General features: G+C 45.4%; 2 protein-coding genes across 4 annotated transcripts in view; one reads left to right on the forward strand and one right to left on the reverse strand.

Moving 5' to 3' along the window:
- Window positions 1–257: 257 nt before the first annotated feature.
- Window positions 258–20,477, reverse strand: part of GABRA5 (gamma-aminobutyric acid type A receptor subunit alpha5) — a 74,245-nt gene continuing 54,025 nt past the window's right edge. For 2 of the 3 annotated variants that reach the window (XM_081001396.1, XM_081001397.1), the window contains exons 7-10: window positions 16,151–16,294; window positions 9,521–9,673; window positions 7,359–7,570; window positions 258–6,153 (exon numbers count right to left, since the gene is read on the reverse strand). In XM_081001396.1, the coding sequence (XP_080857522.1) occupies window positions 5,857–6,153; window positions 7,359–7,570; window positions 9,521–9,673; window positions 16,151–16,294 (806 nt within the window). In that variant the 3' untranslated portion in view covers window positions 258–5,856. Of the gene's footprint in view, window positions 6,154–7,350; window positions 7,571–9,520; window positions 9,674–16,150; window positions 16,295–20,477 lie in introns of all 3 variants that reach the window. The other variant, XM_081001398.1, reaches the window with a different exon arrangement.
- The window catches only part of GABRB3 (gamma-aminobutyric acid type A receptor subunit beta3), a 198,314-nt gene continuing 190,153 nt past the window's right edge, over window positions 12,317–20,477 (forward strand). The window contains exon 1 of the mRNA XM_081001393.1: window positions 12,317–12,647. Coding sequence (XP_080857519.1) covers window positions 12,547–12,647 — 101 coding nt within the window. The 5' untranslated portion in view covers window positions 12,317–12,546. The remainder of the gene's footprint in view (window positions 12,648–20,477) is intronic.

Raw genomic sequence — 20,477 nt, forward strand, 5'->3', positions numbered from 1 at the left:
GCAGTATACCAGGAATAGGGAACCTGTGGTTCACTAGATATTGGTGGACTCCAACTTCCACCAGTCATGTTTTAGACATTGCTCTCTTTAGACGGGAACCTGTGATTATATTGGCATCAAGTTGTGAGAACAAAGACCTTCCATTAAGTTGCTCACACGCAAGCTTGGTCTGCAACCCACAGATGTGAATGGAATTCCACTGAGTCATGGTGAGTCACAATTGGTAGACTTCTGACCACTCTAATGGTCAGATGGAATTAATATGTAAAGGATGGGGAAACTAGCTCTCTACAAGAACACAGGAGTAGCCTGCTGGATCAAGCCAATGGCCCATTTAGTCCAGCCTGCTGTTCTCACACTGGCCAACCAGATGCCTGTGGAAAACCAGCAAGCAGGATTTGATCAGAAGTGCACTCTCCTGTGGTTTCCAGCAACTGGTATTCAGAAGCATTGGTGAATCTGTTGTTGGACTACGAATCCCATCATCCCTATTGGCCATGCTGCCTGGGGCTAATGGGAATTTGACTCCATGAACATCAGGAGGGCCATACTTTCTCCCGCTTTGAATAAGGTAAACAGAAACCCCAAGAAATGTAGTGTTTTTACAATTAGAATGCCTTTGTGAGGATGCTGTGACCCTACAGTCATGAAAGTTTGTACCAAGGGCATGAGCAGTCACCCTTTTTATCCTTCCCAACCACTGCTGTCAGCATTGTGTATTTGTGAGTTTCACTGGTAGTAGCGGTCATGGAACACAAAGCTGAGCTCTGAGGAGTCATGAATGTTGAATGGCACAGGTAGGTGGCCAACTGGTAAAAGGTAAAGGGACCCCTGACCATTAGGTCCAGTCGTGGCTGACTCTGGAGTTGCTGCGCTCATCTCGCTTTATTGGCCAAGGGAGCCGGCGTACAGCTTCCGGGTCATGTGGCCAGCATGACTAAGCCACTTCTGGCGAACCAGAGCAGCACACAGAAACACCATTTACCTTCCCGCCAGAGTGTTACCTATTTATCTACTTGCAGTTTGATGTGCTTTCGAACTGCTAGGTTGGCAGGAGCAGGGACCGAGCAATGGGAACTCACCCCATCGTGGGGATTCAAACCGCCAACCTTCTGATCGGCAAGCCCTAGGCTCTGTGGTTTAACCCACAGCACCACCTGTGTCCTGGTGGCCAAGCCTCAAATACACATCAGGAAATGGAGCCTTATTTCCTTGGCAAATTAAATTCCACAAACCTGTATGTTTCTAGCATCTGTTCCTACTGGTGGCAATCACAATTCAAGCTTTCGGCTGATTTTTTTAAAAAAACAAAAACTGGAACATTAATTCTCTCTATTAACAATCAGTTTGGAAAAGATGACATTTTGCAACTGACTATCAAATGTATTCTTTTATTTAAACATTAAGATAAAATTACAAAAGCTACTGAAGCAATGGATCTATGCAGGGAAAAGAAAGTAAAAATAACTCAAATTACTCATGCAATCCTGAGCCTAGGCATGGTAATGCAGGAGTAGGTCCTGTTTAAATTCAATGGCGCCTACTCCCAAGGAAGTGTGCAAAGGACTGCAGCCTGATGGTGTAAATCCTAGACATGTCTACTCGGAAGGAAGCCCCATGGACTTCAGTGGGACTTTCTCCCAGATCAATGTGTACAGGATTGCAGCCTTGATCATTCACCAATGAAGCAAAACATACTGGAAGCAATAAAAGTTTCTGAAAGGCATGATCCCCAACAAAATACTGATATAGCTATTGGAAACAGCTGGCTTTTTAAAAAAACAAACATAATTTCTCTCTCTCTCCCTCTCTGTCTTTTATTTATCAGAACATGACATCATTATACAATGCATTCTTTTTTCTCTCGAGAAGACATTCTAAATATGTTTGTATCACCCTAATGGAAATGAATACTAAGCGAATGAACAGTACGTTATATCTGGCGTAGTTGGTTCTATTCTACTTTTAAAAATAAAAAAGTAACCTCATGCAATACATGTTTCGATTCTTCAACAATGATAATTAAGTAGTGGGGGTGGGGAAAATGCAGCTTGAATTCGAACAAAAGTATTTATTTCCCTGAAAGGCAAAATTCCTGTCACTTCTAATGAGCACGTAGGTAGTGGCTTTATTGTTCAAGTAATCAGTGAACCAGACTCTCAGCAAGCGCATATTAAAACTGGTCCGTGGGTTTCAAAATTCCTATGCGAATCTGGGTCAGTGGCATCATCTGTGCAGTGAGAGATCTTCCACCAGGATCTTGCTCCTGCATAGGTACCACTGGAATGGGATAATGGGAATGGCTCTTGCACAACTCCTGTTTGTCAAGTTGCAGGTCCATGTGAAAAAGTCCCTGGAGTGACCAGTGTGAGTATATATGGCAAAATCATTGCTCAATGCCCGATTTGTTGTCAACATGCTACTAGACTGGAAAACGGGTGGAATTTTGGGGGCTCAGCAGTTCTGTCTACCTATAGGGTGTATGTTTTTGTGTGTGTGCATGATAAAAGCCAGAGTTCATCTATAATTTTAAATAGCCTTTAGGAAGCTGGGATATTGGTAAACCGTACTTTTTTTCTGACCCAAAGCCTTAAGACTAAGTACAAACATGGGCTGGATCTACACTGACCAGTATAACGTTATTAGAACGATATTAGATATATCGTTCTAAAATGTCACAGGGCATATTTGTAAAATGAAGCACTTCTTACCTGTTTTTTGTTTTGCCAAAATGCTGCCCCTCCACTGCTGGTTGCTCTCTTGTCACATTGTAATAACGCATTTTGAATGTTAAAAGTTGGACACCATGTGTCCATATGGTTATCAAAGCCATTCCTTACCCCCTTCTTAACATTAAAAAATGTGAGTGTAAATCCGCCCAGGGTCTTGAGTTTCATTTAGTTGCTGACTATAGTTACATCTGTTCTTATGTTCTGTGCTACTATAATGGTCTTTAAATATAATACCAGTTTCAAAGTTGTTGAACTGGTTATGGATTGTGGGTTGTTGTGGGGAGGCATTTCAGATTGAGCATTTGCAAGGAAGGGGAGGGGAAAACAAATTTATAGACAGTACAAATAAATAGCACAATAAATACATTGTGGTCCCCAATAGTGCTGGGATCAAAAGTCGAACAAGATATACATTAAGGTAGCTAGCTAATTGAATTAGATTAGGGTTTACTTCCCTGATAAGGGCACTGCTTGATCTTGTTGTAGAATCTGGAATTTCTTGGAATGGTGGCAGGACAGTTCTGGACACACCGTAGGAGTGAAAAAAGGTGAATCTTGCAAGTGGGGGAACCACATTAGAAACTAGACCAGAGATGGGAAACCAATGTTTCTCCAGGGCTTGTTGGATTTCAACTCCCAGCATGGCCTGTGGTCATGGACTAGACATTTGGAAAAGGTAATAACCATAACTCAAAGTTCTTTCTGCCAGGTAGTGATAGGTGAATCTGTCAGTTCCAGTTTTTCTGTTTCTTGCTTCCCCCCAGCCTTAAGTTCCATTCTCCCCCATTTTCACAACAGTTTGAATCAAAATCACCAGTGTTTCAGTGCTTATTTTTCTTAATATACACGTTTTTGAATGCAATTTTGCCTAACATATACATCCTTTGCAAAGCAATTTTCCTAATACAATAATAATAATGGTAGTAATACTTTTTTTTTTATACCCCACCTGGGTATAAACATGATTAATTTAGGTCCCTTAATTTCACTACGCCTACTCTGAGCAGAACAACCCTCATTTTCACTAATATGTGCAGTTATATGCACATTTTACTGTTGTATATGCATTTTGGTACACTTTACTTGATTGGAGAATTTAGAGAAGTGTGGATTTGAAAGCTGGCTGTGTTCTTATCGTGTTTCTGAAAGTGTGGATTAGGTAAATTTGCCTTTAAATATGAACTGAATCAAATTCTTCCCCATCCCTCCTGCAGGCGCCTGTTTACCATGAAAGTGATGGGAAGCCATCTGCTTTAGGTGACACATTCCTGATGGGCACAACTTTCCTGCTTTCAATGAAGAATTAGGTGGTGGCCTTATTTTCACTGAAAAAGTGTATTAAGGCTGCCAAGTCTTCTAAGTCCTAGCCTTTGAAGCTGCCTAAGTCTTCTGAAGCTAGGAGGCAACCACTAGATCATGGGTAGGCAAGCTAAGGCCCGGGGGCTGGATCTGGCCCAATCGCCTTCTAAATCTGGCCCACAGACAGTCCAGGAATCAGCGTGTTTTTATATGAGTAGAATATGTGCTTTTATTTAAAATGCATCTCTGGGTTATTTGTGGGGCATAGGAATTCATTCATTCCCTCCCCTCAAAATATAGTCCAGCCCCCCACAAGGTCTGAGGGACAGTGGACCGGCCCCCTGCTGAAAAAGTTTGCTGACCCCTGTACTAGATATTTAGTTTGGCTTCATTCTTCCAGATAAATAGTTTGAAGTCATGGTCATAGGCTATAATCAAGAGGCTATTACCTATGTATGAAAAGAATCTAGACCTGGGTCTCTAAAACCTGCACAGCTCCACTATGTGAGAAAAATGAAGGCTGATCCAAGATGCATTCACTCTTCTCAATAACTAATCATTTCATACAGTGTTTCTCAAACTTGAGTCTCCAGCTGTTGCTGGACTACAACTCCCATAATCCCTGACCGCTTTTTCTGCTAGCTAGTCATGATGGGAGTTGTAGTCCAATGACAACTGGAGACCCAAGTATGAGAAACACTGATTTAATGACATAATCTAGAAATGGGCTATGGATTGTGCTCACTGCAGGGATCAATATTTCCATAGTTAGTTTTCCAGAAGCACCAATAATATTTGGCACTGCTAACCATGAGGTCCAGGCATGGGGAACCTGTGTTTCCTCAGATGTTATTGGTGGACACCAACTCCCATCATCTTGACCACTGTTCATGCTGGCTGGGGCTGATGGGAGTTGGAGGACAACAACATCTGCTCTGCTGTTGTACCCCATCCCTGAGGTAGGTAGAGCAATCATGTCATGAGCTTCGCTCAAAAAGTACTGTGCTGTATGTCAGGAGTGTTACCTATTATGGCTGGGGTGAGGAGAAGCTTGCCACTGGGATGCCAGTCGCCGCAGCACTCATAATCAAATGCCCGGCCCGTTTCTCAGATTTGCAGCTGAACGTGTGAACTGCTTTTGCTGAAAAGGTCTGCCTTACCATGAAGCGATGTGAGGCAAGATGAAGCCTGTGGTCTCTGATCTGTGATAGGTGTCCCACTCAACCATGCGCACGCAACCCAAGTGTACATATGTGGATCGCCACTAATCCAAAAACCTGCCAGGAGGAGCACAACACAAGAGATGGTGAACATCCACTTACATGTGCACAGCCAAGCTATGGGCCTGCAGGGTTGTGGATCCTAGTCAGAATACTCCAGAACTGACAAACTCCGAAATAACTTGTATGAACTTTTCTGCAACGGCAGAATCCACAGTTGCCACCGATATTTACATTCAAAGTATAAAAAACTGCAGATATGCAATATGCCCAAACAGTTTAAAAAATATACCCTATTTCATTTGTAAACTATCAATGCAAGTTACTCAGCAGCATAGAAACCATGTCTCATGTCTTCTGTTGTCCTAGAAAGATTTGTGTCTGCTGCCGTTAATGTAATTGCCGGAAATATCTGAGGTTACATGTAGAAACAATCGAGGCAATAATATTTTTTCTTTTTTCTTTTTGTACATATTGTTAAACATGCAAAAACTTCCTGAAGAATATTGCCCAAAGGTAGAAAGTCTTTTGGAACCTCAAATTCTCCTTGGTAGAGTTTGTTTTTGCAAGTATGGCTAACACTTGATTCGAAAAGGTCCTTCCATTTATTTTGAAGAAGCATCTTTGATCACAGGCTCCCTGTTCAAATACGTAGCCCAATAGACTAAGTTAAAAGTTCCAAACAGGACCGGAAATACTATCCGGGACATCTTGTCAATCTTACTGATGCTGTTGTAGGTCTTTTTGTTTTCGGCTGGTTTTTCGGCGGGCTTGACTGGAATGGGAGCAGCGTTGGAGATTACTGCAGGGGCAGAGTCCTTTGGTAAGTTTAAGGTGGGGGTCATCCGTCCGGCAGGGTAAGTGTTCATGGCTCTGCTTGCCAACAATTCACGCTCTTTCTTCTGCAAAACAACAGAAAACCAGAACACTGGTGAAAAAAACAGAAATGTACACTTAGGACATGAAGAAAGATGAGGGCTGTATGCAGAGATTATTTATGCCTTAACACTGATAAAAGCAATTGAAGTGATTTAAAGAGGACTAAACAGGTTTCTGTTTTGCATTCTTGTGGTGGATTCTTATCCTTGCTAAAACTGCAAGGGCACTTCAGATTCATAAACCAAGCAAAATAAACCCAGATTCTAAGAATGCTTTCACAAATACACATTTGAAAACATGTGGGGGGTAGTGTTTCACCACATCAATCTGATTGTATGGCAAACCCAACCGATTAATCTTATTCAGTTTGAGAATGCATCCTCTGGTTGGGTGTGTGCAGAATTTATCTTAGCAAGAGGATGCAGAGAAAATAAAATAGGGTTTTCTCCTTTACTACCCCTTAGGCTTGGAACTGGTGCTCTCTATTTCGCTCTCTTGCTCTCTTTTTTTAAGAGAGAGAGAGAGAGAGAGAGAGAGAGAGAGAGAGAGAGAGAGACCCTACCCTGATATTTTGGTCCAGGCCAAAAAAAGTATAGCAAAAAGCAGTTTTGATCTCAGATATTTAGGACCTGAGGTAGAGCAGCAAAACTCTCCCCCACCCGCAATCCACTTGGCCATCTCATGCCTGTATAAGCATGCAAGGAAGGTCATGTTATTTTGGTAGAAATTCCCATGAGTGCCTTTCCCTCTCTAGCTGTAACATACAATAACAGTAAATTACACCAGTAGCCGTTTGCTGCCCTTTACTGATGCTCAGAATCAGCTGGTTGAGGCAGTTAGCTTACTCTATCAAATGGTAGAACTGGCCCCATGACATCCATTGTCTCACTGAAGACAAAGGGATAGTTCCTTTGCTTAAGTATCATTGTGAAATGTTAGGAGGGCGATCCAGTGGAATGGCACTGTGGAAGATCACAGCAACAAGGACACATCCTGTAGATTATGTTCACTCGATTTTTAACCAAGTCAGAGAGCTCCCACCTTCCTATTCAGGGTAACTATTCTATCTCTTCAGAGAGATGCATATCATAGCATTGATATTGTTGGAAGGACCCAGAGGATCATATGGTCCAATGCCCTCCAATACAGGAATATGCAACTGTCCCATACGGGGATCAAACCTGCAACCTTGGTGTTGTCAGCACCATGCTCTAACCAACCGAGCTACCTTCTTTTTTGCAGCCTCTAATGCCTTCTTGCCATCCCAGGCCCAGCTTCTTTTTGTGAAATAGTTAACTGTGGCAAATTCAATCAGTGCAGAAAACACAAAGGCATAGCACACGGCTATGAACCAGTCCATCGCGGTAGCGTAGGCCACTTTTGGTAGAGAGTTGCGGGCGCTGATGCTTAAAGTTGTCATGGTAAGGACCGTAGTGACCCCTTGAAAAGAAAAGAAGGAGCAACTTTTAGAATTACCCGCATGTCTTTTAGAACTTTTAGAATTACCTGCATGTCTTAGGTCAGCCTTCTCCAGCTGGGTGCCTTCCATATGTTTCAGACTGCCATCAACCCCAGCCAGCATGGTCAACAATCAGAAACAATGGGAGCTGCAATCAGGGGTGGACCTTGGTAATATGGCGCCCTGTGCAAGGCCAAAATTTGATGCCCTCTCCAGCCCTCACCCCACTTTCCCAAAGCTGGGTAAAAGGCACTGAGTTTTGGGAAGGAGGCAGAAGGGCTCTGGCAGGGTCCTAGAGCCCTCCTTCCTCCTCCTCAAAGCCCGGAAAGTGCTTGCCCCACTTTGGGAAGGTAGCAGGAGGACTCTGGGACTTGGCCCCTCGCCCCCCCCATGGCACTCCTACTCAAGGGAGTCAGGTTGAGGAAGGTCTGATTAGATGAACAGTGCTGGTTTTGACCTATAGACCCTGGGACCCTGATAGCAAGGAGGAACAGCATTTCCCAAACATGCCTTCAGATCATCTTGGGAGGTCCTTCTCCAAGTGTCCTCTCATCATGAAGTAGGGAGAGTGGGTCCAAGGGAAAGGACCTTCTCATCAGTAGCTTCCCATCTGCGGAATGCTCTCTGTAAAGAGGTTTGCCTGGTACCTACACTTTAGACTTTCCATCTTCTCCCAAACCTTTCAACATCTTAAATACTGAACATCTTTTAGCATCTACCAACCTCACCGGCATTTCATATAAACACTCCATTGGTCTGAGTTGCTGTGGGTTGATGGCAATTGATGAGTTTTTGCCTTGGAGGGGTGTTCTGCTGAAAAGCAAATTGTTGAATTGCAGGAATTGCAGTTTGATTTTGTTTTATCTTCCTTTGTATGCCCAATCCAATAAATATTTATTGCTTGTAGCTGCAGGCAATGGCAAATGCAGTAAAATGCCTATTAGCACAGGCCTAAAAACATGGATAAATGTACACCCTGACTTTGTATGTCACCTAGAGCCACATTTGCAATTAGGGGACGAAGAAATAAAATGAATAATTAATACTTCTAAAGATGGCGCTTGCTATTAAGCATTGATCGGCTCCTTGGAAATTGCAAAGCCTGATGCAGTGCGAGCACCCCAATATATCAAATCTAGAAACGTGCAATACTGAGGGAGGAAAATAGAAGTCATAATGTGGAATGAAGACCTAAAACTGGATACTAACAGCATGTGGATCAGCGGCAGACATATGCCTGCAGACACCTTCCAGGGTATCCCCAGGGTGCCCTCCCCATGCTGAAAGCAGGATTGAAGGAAGCATTCAATTGCAGCCTGTAGAATAGGTTGTGATGTGTGCTTGGCAGCAGGGTGTGTGTGTGTGTGTGGTGTTAACAAGAGTTTCTCCATTTTGCATATATGCCTACAAGTCCAAAGCCGTTGGTGATCATTGGCCTACATGATCTGGGTGGTTCTGGCAGTGAGGTTCGCCTGGCATGGTCAAAATCCATACAAAGTGAGTGGCCACTACTTCAATCAAGCAGGCTGCTATGATAAATGGGACACATGGTGTTTGGCTTCAGGAATAACTGTGCCCTCTGCCCAAATCAGGCTGCAAGCTGGCTGAGATGTAGGAATGCAGCTTCCTGTCCGATGGCGGACTCTAATGTTACATTTCCTTGCTTCTGTGATTGAAGCTGCATGTAGGGCTGTGGCCCCCGCTTCCCTCAGACCCTGCTGGTGGGGCTGAGGGGGTGGAGAGAAAAGGCAAGGAACTGCCTGAGACAGGGGCATGCACAGGGGGAAACTGGTTGGCAGGGGAAGAGTTAAGCATTGCCTCCTACCCAATGGTGGTTAGGTCACCAGGACACCTGGTTAGGGTTCTCCGTCCTCTGCCTTAGAGTAAAGGTCACTTAAAAAAAAAACACCAGAGAGAAGTGAAATACTTGCCAAAGACTGTTCTAGCAGGGACAGATTCTCTGTTTAACCAAAATGATACTTGGGATAAGATCACCGTCATAATACAAGGAAGGTACGTCTGGATGACGAAATAGCCAATCTTTCTTTTCAGGTGAAAGTGTGCTCTCATTATAGTATATTCACCTAAGGTGGCAGAAGAAGAGAAAACAACACACATAAGTTATCAACAAAAGCCAGAGCACTGGTTCGTAAACAGCTGTCTTCTGTCTAACAGTTCTTCCATATGACAATATTGGATGGTTCAAACAAAAGAAATGAACTGAGGACTTTTTTTTGTACTCATAAGCCACTGGCTGGGAACAAAAGCATACACACCATGCTTTTAAAATGCTCCACTCCAAAGAATCCTCAGAAATGTTTACCACCAGGAGAGTTACAATCCCCAGCACCCTTAACTACAGTTCCCTGGTCTTGGGGGGGGGGGGGCAGGCTGTGCTATAAAATAAGGTGAGGACAGAGTTAGAGCCAAGCAAGACCCATCCGCTTGAAGCTTATTTCTAAGCTAAGATGCTCTCTGGTATCCAAGCTTCGTAGACTTTGTTCATGATGTTTCAAGTTGTGCTAGTACTCTGCCTGCCTACCCAGTTGTTGGTGAAGAAGAGTGACCTTCCATGGTCCCGCTCAATCCATGTTGTGGCCCCACGTGGATGTTGCTGGAAAATGCTTCCCCATAAGAGTTTATTTATGGAGCACCTATTATGTGGAGCATTTATTCTGGAGCACTGCACAACTTATGGGGGAGTCCTCATGTCTCTGCCACACATTTTCAGTGACAATTAGCACTGACAAGGATTCTCTCCCATTGTTGTGGAGGATCAATTAGTCTTTGCCCATCTGGTGTCCTCAAGAAATTTTGGATTACAATGCCCATTGAAGGTGCCAATCACAATATTTGTGATTTGAATGGCAAATTGTGGGGTGGGGTGGGCTCAACCCCCTCAAATATTTTATTGGGGCTGCTGAAAGGACCTAGGAGTTAGCTCCTATGATTGTGATCCGAAACATCTGGAGGGCACCAGGTTGGCAAAGGCTGCAGTATAGTTATTGTCACATGGAATCATTTCTGTGGCTTCCACTGGAGGACCTGGTCTCAAGGTCTGTATCATTTCCATGGAGAGTTCCTACCCCAATAGCATGGTGATCTACAGACTGCAGGCAATTACTGTGTCCTGAATTACTGTCTCCTTGTAGCTTTAGTGACTACATCACCAGGGCTGAACTCTATGCAAATTTACTTTATGCAATCCACTACACACCTTAACACAGAATTTTCCTTTGATTCTAATAATCCATAAATATGTGGATCTATGTGCACCAGTAGAAAGGAGATGATTTTGCATGAAGGACTAATATGCTACCAATTTTTGCACCTGCTGAATAGATGAAGAGTTGTTCAACTCTACCAAGCACACTTAAGGAGCTCCAGACTGTAGAGAGATTATATGTGGTATGGATCTTGCAACAGGATTTACTCGAGGCGAGATGTATATTTTTGCTGTGAGGAAAAACCTAGGTTAAAAGCTGAATGTGCTGGCTGTAGTCTGGTTTAAAATAAATAAATCAAGTCACTCACTAAAACTTAGGGTCTCATTTAGGGGTGAGCAGGCACCAAATGAGAGCAAGAAATATATATGAAAGTGTCATCCTTTTTCTCAAAAAACAACATCTGGCTTCCCAAAACTGGCAAGGCCTTAAAGTTCTGCATCCTTTGAGTCCAGGTCTTTCCATCTGAGATCTACTGCAGAATCTCTTCTTGAGATTGGTGCTTCCTAGCAAAGACCTGCAGTGGCTGTCCCAAAAGCTGGTTCCATGGAGCCTGGCACCCTATCCCAAGTAAGGTGACCCACATGCAGAAGCAGTCCTCTGCATCATGCTCACCCTACTGAAAGCAACACATTATTTCTTTATTGTCTTTCCTCCAAGGAGGCCAAGGTGGCATGCATAGTTCTCCCCACCCCCATTTTATCCTCACAACCACCCTGCAATGTAGGTTAAACGAAGAGTGAGCAATCGGCTTAAGATCACCCAACGAACTTCACGGCTATGTGGGGATTCGAATCCCCGTCTCCCAGGTCTTAATCCAACACTCTGACCACCACACCACACTGGCTCCTTTGATTTCCAACAAGCATATTGCAGGCAGTATCCATGCATGATGTGGTTTTGGATTTTGGACCAATTTGCTTTCAGTCCCCAGTGAAGAGCAGAATCAGCCCTCGCTGTGAGCACATCTGCTTCACATCATCCCGAACCTTCCACCTTCTCACCAATTGCTGCATGGTTTAAAATAAAAATGGCATATTATTTATAGGTTGTGTGGTGCTGTGGGGGGGGGGAGGTGTTGTTGTTTTTTTCTTTTTAAGAAGCAATTGCAAAGGGGGGAAACGAGGCAGGAGCAAAATACGCAAACTGTGAAATTCTTTCATGGGTCTATGCTTGTTATTTTCAGATCCCACAGCTCTGTGGAAGGACAGAACATCTTGGAAATCCGTTCACAAGTAACCCTGATTACAGGCCTCCTGCGAGCTTGATGAAGCCCAGAAAATCCATAGCTGACTGATGCTTCCCCTGTGTAAAATCGGATTTTTGTATTTTGCTAATCCCTGGTTACAATCTGTGTCCTGCTCTTTGTGATCCACCCTGCAATCACAACCCAGCCCGCACAGATGTAACCTGGGACGTTAGCAAGGGGGGAAAGAAACCAGAAGACGGGGCGGGGGAGAAAGAAAGGGGGGGAAAGCAAACCTATTGATGTTGCAAACCAACATTTTATTTGCTTAAACCTTTGCAAACCTTAAGGGAGGCGGTGCCCCCGGGCACTAACATTTTGATTTCTGCTACGAATCTTGCTGCTTCCTTGAGGCTGAAGCTGTTTGCCCCCCTTCGCAAGTGCCCTGCAGAGTAGTGGCCGAGTTGAGTCCCCTGGCACCCTGGAGCGCCCACCGCTTGCTTGGGATTGTGGTTTTGCTCCGAGGAGCCGCGCACGACCCTAGGAGATGCCTCGGCACGCGCTCTGGATCTTCCTCCTGGCGATTCTGAAGGCGAGAGGGGAGCTGCCTTTCATCGCAGAGAACAATGCCGCGATGATGGTGAACTGGTAAGAAACTCGGCCGCCTGCTGCTGCTGCTACTTGCCCGCCCTGGTTTCATCGTGCAGGTGCTCCTCTAACTTCCACCATCCCTCCTCCCCTGCCCCAAACAAAACGAAAGCTTTTTGACTTGTGGATCGGTGCGCGCTTGTTTTGCGGAGCCCTGGATGTGAGGTTTGGGGGGAATCGGTGCGATCTTAGCTTTGATCAGACAATTGCCAGGTTTGTGGCGCTCCGCGCGAAGTTCCGTTCCGCCGCCGCCCCTTCCTCCTTGCCCACCCACCGCCTTATTGTCGCCCTTTAGATTTCAAAAGCAGCCCGCTGGGCAGTCGGCGGGTCGCCGCTTGGGAAGAGCTGCGGGCGCCTTTGCTGATGCGAACGAGTCAGCTTGGAGCTGTGCCATCGCTTCTCCTTCCCATTAGCCCCGTGTCTGCCTTTGTCTCCATGAAGGGATCCCTTAAAAATAGCCCTTCCCCTGATCGAACAGGCAGCTCCTCCGCCCCACCCCGGATCAGCCCCGGGGGACCCTGCTGGTTTTCCTCCGGAGGTCTGCGCCACCACCCCGGGGACAAAGGAGCCCCGCGTTTCCTTCGGCGGCGTCTCCCCCGATGGGCGCAGCGTGCGGCCCCCTTGCTCCCTCCGCCCCGGGCGAGGTGCTTAGTTTCTAATTACCGCACAACGCCGTCCCCGCCTCGTTCCCAGCAGCGAAGGCGAGGCCGTTACGTAACCTGTTGCAGCCCCTCTATCTGCCGCCCCCATGTGACTCCCGGACCTCGGTCCGGGGCCGCGGCCCTCCCTCCTCCGCCCCCTCCGAACGCGCTGCAGCCAATCGCCGGCCAGGATTGCCCTGACATAGAACCCCGAGCCAGGCGGGGAGCGGGGGAGGGGGGGTCTCACGTGGGTGGCTGGGCGCGGGATTAAAGCTTCTTTAGTTCCCTAATGCTGCCACATCTGGCGCCTCCACTTCCAGTTAGGGAGGAAATGGGAGAATCCTTCGGGTTAGCGCCTCCTTTGCAGCCACGTGGTCCTTCGGACACGCTGCAAAGCCAGGCAACAGCTGCCACTTCCTCCCCCCCCCTCTACCCCGCCCGCCTCCAAATGCGTTTCATCAAACAAATCATTTTAAAGCTCGAGAGAGAGAGAGGGAGAGATCAAAACGCGTAGGCGGTTGTTCGCCTCCTGCAGGAGGGGAATAAGCCGGCACGAGCGAAAGCAGCCTCTGCAAAACGCGGGGGAAGCTGCGGGCGCCTCGTCCCCGGTTCTCCTCAAGGGCCTTCCTTTCCTTAGCGCCCAAGTGTCGGACTATGCTGCTGCTGCTGTTGCCGCAGAAGATTTGGCCTTGGTGGAGCAGCTGCACGAAGGCAGCCATCCAACAGGTGCAGCTTTCCCCTGGTTGTAGAGATGTGCCTCTTGGATTTGTGCTCCTGCACATTCTGTTAGAGACAGGGTGGCAGATACGGCAAGTTCAAAAGGTATTAAAGGATTGATTTATGCTGCCTGCTCAGTGTGTCCTATATTCAGGACATGGACAAAGAATAGCATTTCCTTTGGATTGCTAGGTTGCTGTCACTTTTAGAGCAGGAGTGGGGAACTGTGGGGCCCTTCCGATGTTGCTGAACCCCAGCTCTCATCAGCTTCAGCTGACAGGGCCCATGGGAACTGTAGTCTGGCAGTATCTGGCAGGCCACAGGTTCCCCATCTCTGTGTTTCCCCCCACTGAACATAGTCCCATAGACTAAGCTCCTTTATCACCACAATACCTATAGCTGCCTTTGGGTACATACCCAGGCTTCTACCTTTTCACTCTCTATTAATGAAATGCTCTGTATTAATTAAATGCACACATGTAGCCAGGCACGGACGGTAGATTGGAATCCTCCTCATGCACCTAAAAGAGTGTGATGTAGGCCAAGCGGCACATGCATCAGCCTAGATGTGTGATGGCCCAAATCAAACACGAGAAAAAGCATGCAAAATCAGGGAGTCTTTGCATGACACACTTGTGTCGCACATATATGGTAGAGAAAGACTGAAAATGCATGTGGTGTTTTGGATCCTGGATACTGTCCGAGCATGAATCAGGCATACCACAACCTGACTGCATGCTCACAGCCATTAAAGCCACTGAACTGGTGGTGCACACATGCAGTATTCTCACTCGAGCACTGCAGTATCCAGTGGGGGAATGAGGCATCTCCAGTCAAGCGTTTATGTATCAGCTTCTCCTCCTGCAGGGATGGGGAACATGTAGTCCTCTCTAGAGGCTGTTGAACTCTTGACTCTTATCAGGCCCAGGCAACATGGGGCTGGGAGTCTGGGATGATGGCAGCTGTTGTCCACCAAAATGGGAAGAGCTGCAGTTCCCCATTCCTGTCACTAGGCTTTTCAGTGGGTTCTGCTCATGCAAGTGGTATATATGCATGCTTGAGCAATATTGCCTCCTTTTCCTACCCACACCCAAACAAGACATCCTACCCACACCCAAACAAGTGGTTAGAATGCTGGCTTCTAATGCCCAGTTAGCCATGAAGCTTGCTGAGTGACCTTGGGGGCCCGTCACATCCTCTCAGCCTAACCCACCTCACAGGGTGGTTGTGAGAAAATAATGGAGAGGGGGAGAATGCTTGAGCTCCTTGGAGCAATGCTGGAATACAGATGCAAGGATACATAAATAAGATGGGCAAGGGAGCACCAATTATTTAATCCACACTCACTGTGAGAACAAAAGAGGGAAGTGAAAATATAATCAACCGGTGGTAAATGACTTTAAAAATGTGCCTGAAATTTCCAGAAGTGAATCTCTCATTTTCCACATTGACTAAAACATCGGTGGTCCAGGTGGCTTCAGTGCTAGGAGTGCTTTCTACCAGCTTTGGCTGAGGTGCCACCCACAACCACTCATATAATTTAGGTTCAGTGGTTCATGCCTTGGTATCCTCAATACTTGATTATTTCAATGCACTTCAGTCTGCCGTTGAAGTTGACCCTGAAGCTGCAGCTGGTGCTGAATGCAGCTGCTAGATTGCTATGTGGAGAAGACTACTATTATCATGTAACACCTTTGTTCGGGGAATTGCAGTGGCTGCCAATATGCTACCAGGCCAAGCTCAATGTTTTATTGTTGGTATATACAGTAACATCCTCTGCATCTCAAGACCAGGTAACCTGAGAGACCAGCTCTCACTCCACACCACTGCTAGACCACAACAGTCCACAACTGCTGACAGTATCCCATGGCTAAGTGGGTCAGTTGGCTTTCAGTGTCGTTGCACCGTGTGTTTTTTTAATGGTGCAATACCAAGATAGGAAAAAAACCTGATTTTTTTCTAGCTTGGTATTGTTTTTGAATTTGTCCACAACCAGCATTTTGAATCTGCCTGACTCTTGTTTCATTCTGATATTCTAATGCTTCTGTGATGTGTTACTTAGATGTTTTGATGTTCAGGAATCTAAACCGTTTGCAAAAATAAACACATGAGTTGCCAAAAACAGCATCCCTTCTCCCTCCTCACCTGTACTGGTACTGATGTTCTCAGAATCAACAGTTTGCCCCATCAAGTGATATTGGTTGAGTCTTGAACCGTCTTCTGCTACTACCACGGATGCAGCTGGGCTGTGAGTCCACACATAGATCACTTCGGAATTGGGATAAGCATCTGGCAAAAAGAGCATGTGAGAAATTGAGTCTGGAGATTAATATTCATAGACTTGAAATCTTACACGATAAGCAGGGTTTAATTCCAAAGATCAGCTCCGGAATCTCCTGCTAGTGTCAGGATTCAGTCCTGCACACATTTTATTCTGACATCAATGGAGAATGAGAGCTTAGTATTCGCCCCCCCCCCAGTCCACACACATTCTAGATCGGTTGCATATTTTTGCTCTGAAAAACACTTTTTGAGCAACTGGTTTCTTTCTGAAAATAAAAGGTCATTGTTGGTTTATTCTAGACAGCCCTATAGTGTGTCCATTCGAAAACAGGTGAAAACAGATGTAGGCAGTCCCAGCAATGGGGGCAGTATCCGCACCTGCTCAATGACATTGTGGGTGGATGTATACCCAGATTGCAAGCACCACCATTCACCTGGAACATGTGCAGGGAAGAAAATGTGTGGATATCCTAATCGGGGAGGGCTTCTAAATGCATACCAAGTAACTGCCCCCACCTTTGCGGACAGCAGAATTTAGAATCAATCAAATGAAAGCAGCTTATTAAAGACAAACATGGAAGATTCCAGGATGAGGAAAACGACATATTTGTGCTACAAATGGGTTGGTGTGCATACATCCAAAGACGGAGGATATGCATGGTGACCAAAAGAGGATCTTGTATAGTGGGAGATAGAGAGAGAAGGTTTTCGGGCAGAGTGTTTAGACACAAATCTCTCCCTTTATGGAAATTCAGCACCAGTTTTAAACTAATGGAAAATGCTCTTGTAAATGTATACCCTTTCTTATTCCTAGGCCTAGGGAACTATCATAATGTTTCCATATTTCATTACTCATTTAGCCTGCAAGGTAGTGACTACTATATCTTACAGATGGGAAGCGGGAGACTGGGAAACAGTCAATTTCACAGAGCCATTCATCAGCGAATGGCTGTGATGAGCCTCCAAGCATTTCTAAATTCCTGCGCAGAAGGCAGTTCCATTAACATTCAAATGGTGAGCAGATCAGCACATGTCTTCTCCAAACTGCACAACAGGCTGTGACTTCTGAGCTTGTGGGCACCCTATTTATATGACAAAACAGCGGTGCATGCAGTTGTCATGTGAGGTTGCCTATATGAGACTTGCACGCCTGTTACAAAATTGATTGTAATTTTTTTTTTGCTCTGAAACAGTCAATCAGTATAAGGATTCACTAAATAGGAGTGGGGGTTTTTAAAATCCATGTGGCTTTCAATATAGCATAGAGAAATATGTATGTCAAGCCTCCATGGATTGTGACCAGAGCTGGCTCCGTTTTTTGTAGGTCCCAGGCAGTAGCTCAACCATAGAGTATTTGCTTTGAATGAAGAAGGTCTCAGGCATCTCCAGGTAGGACTAGGAGAGACTCCTGTCTACAATCTTGGGAAGCTGCTGAGAAGGAGTAGGGCACTGTTATCCCTGATCATTGACCATGATGGCTGGTTCTCATGAGGGTTGGAGTCCAACAATATCTGCAGGGCCACAAGTTTGGATTCTACTGTACACAATAGTGACCTTGATGGACCAATGGTTTGACTCAGTATCAGGTAGCTCAATGAGTTCTATCTTCTGTAGGTTCCTACTCTGCCATGTAATGACACAATCAAATGAGCAGGGTGGCCTCTGAAGAAAGGGACCAGGTGCCTCGGATATCATGTCCCCCCTGCCCCCTGTGTGCTATTGACATGCCAACTTGAGATCAGCAGCAGATGGACTGCAACTAGCTTTCTGTGGGGAAGAGCAGCTGTGGAGGGCAGGACTTGGAGCCTGGTGCTAATGGGTAACTACTGCTGCTTCAGAACCAGCCAGGTTGGTTGACCTGGGGATTCTTCTTCTTCTTCTTCTTCTCCTCCTCCTCCTCCTCCTCCTCCTCCTCCTCCTCCTCCTCCTCCTTCCATCACTCTGGTCATGGCACCACTGCTGTGCCCACCTGAGAGTGACTTCATGACTTTCATAGCTTTATCTGAGCCTGTGCACAAGAAAGACCAAAGATGGCAAGTTGTTCCCTACAAGCAATGGTGGCCTTATTGTGCCAACTTCACTGCTGATAAGATGCCAGGCTAGCTGCTGCTACCCACCAATCATATTCAGTAGTCCACCCACAGCGAGTAAGCCTCTTGGGTTTTCTGTCTGCCTGGGGTCGCGAAGGCATAGGCATTGTCAGAATATATGGCTGGGGGCTATATTTGGCTTAGGACAGGGTGGGAGCAAACATTGTACAGGCCTGATTTAAATGCTGGAAGGAAGATATATATCAAGAAGAGCCTTATGGAGCAAATTAGGAGAATTAATTGCTACAAGAGCTGAATAAAACTTCAAGCTGTAGGAAGGTAATTGCATCACTCCTAAATAAGCAGCACAGAATCACTAAGGGGGAAAAATGGTGCTGCTTTCAGCCTAGGAGTTACTGTTTCATTATGTGATTTTGAAGTATTTTAACAATGCAGCCTGTGTTATCTTGCACAATGTAAGGAAAAGAGAGAGGACGTTCATACTCTCTTAGCTTCCTTATGATTTTACGTCCATATAACTAATAATAGTACAACTGTAATTCAGGAAAACATGTTTTTGATACTAAATTGATATTTCTCGAAAGAGTTATTTGTACCAGCTGTGATTTTTATTTTATTTTAAAGGATATTCCAAGGACAAAAAGAGGGGGTCCAATGTGTAATAGCCACAATATATAACAGCCAGATCCCTTGGTTTTTGCGTTCATGCTATTCTTCCCCTCCCCCCACCCCACAATAATAAATAAGTGAAGTGAGCGCCTTAAGGTGACAGGATTACATGCTTTGAGGGCTACATGCTAATTCCTACATGGAAGTGTCTTACATGTAGGAATTTTGCAATACTGAAAACAGTCTCAGGAGCTGAGCCAGGTCCTTTAGCCCAACTTCCTAGCTGCTGGTCTACAATGGCTATGAGGCAAAATGAGGCTATAACAATGTTTCCAAATGTCTAACTTATTCACAAATTAACAATTCCTGTTTAAAACCATTATAGGGAAACAAACATTGGGGGAGAAGAATACATTATTCCTACTCTTGTAACATGGAACACTTATTGGATGGATATGAAGTTGCCTGCAGGGAGTGGGGGAATAAGCATTTCAAATGGTAATAACATTGCCAAATTGGAACAATATTCCAATTTGACATATTTTGGCCTGAGTACCACTACTGGTGCGATTCGCACATCCAATGTGACTTTTACAATGCAGACTTGGCTTGCAAGAGTACCCCCCTCCTCAGTTTTCCTGGATCTCCAGTACTTTCTGTCCCCCTTCCTTCCTTCCCCCTTGCTCATTGATGTTAATATTTATAGTGGAATATTTATTTTTGGATGCAACATTTGATCTGGAATGAATCTGAAAATTGATTCTGAACTGCACGTTGACAGTGGCTGCATAATTATCTCTCTAGGGGAAGCAGCCAGAATCGGTTATTTCGGCTGCTATTGTTTTTTCCTTTGTGCGCTCTCCTGCTACGCTTGCCGACTTATTGTCACTATAAATCTCGCTTTTTAAAAGGGCCCTAATGGCTGAGCATTGAAAGAGGGTGATTTTGAAGCCGTATCTTTAGAAACTGAAACTATGCAGGGCAGTTTTAAATAGACTGGAGCTCTTGTAAGCATGACAACAGGGCAGTGACTTCCAAAGAACAATCAAGTATGGGAGCCCAATTGGGTGGAGTCCAGCATCCAAAATCATGTTTCTTTGTTGTAGGTTTAACCACAAGTGTTGGTTCTAAATAAGGTTGCTGTTAAGTTGTGGACGAACATATCAGACGACACAGCGATTCTTCAGACAGCTCTTGTTGATTCACAGGCCAGAACAGAACTGAACTGAAGGGTTCAGCCAGCCTGATTATATAGAGCTCCACTACAACGCAACTGTAACACTTTCTGTAACTATCCAATCACTGAACGTCACTTTCAATTCCTTATTTGCATATGCGGACCTGAGTGAAAACTATCTACAGTATCCCCCTGCTGGCCCAGAGTGAGAACTTCAGTACATAACAGTTGCCACCTTTGGTCAGGCAAAATATGGGACAGGTCGGGGGTAGGGATTGGGGGGCCCACCAAATCCTGCCCCCTTTGTAGAGACGAGTTTCCCAAATTTGGCCTCCCAACTCCCTCACCACCC

Source organism: Podarcis pityusensis, assembly GCF_964106645.2.
Source record: "Podarcis pityusensis genome assembly, chromosome: 4".
Classification (NCBI taxonomy): Eukaryota; Metazoa; Chordata; class Lepidosauria; order Squamata; family Lacertidae; genus Podarcis; species Podarcis pityusensis.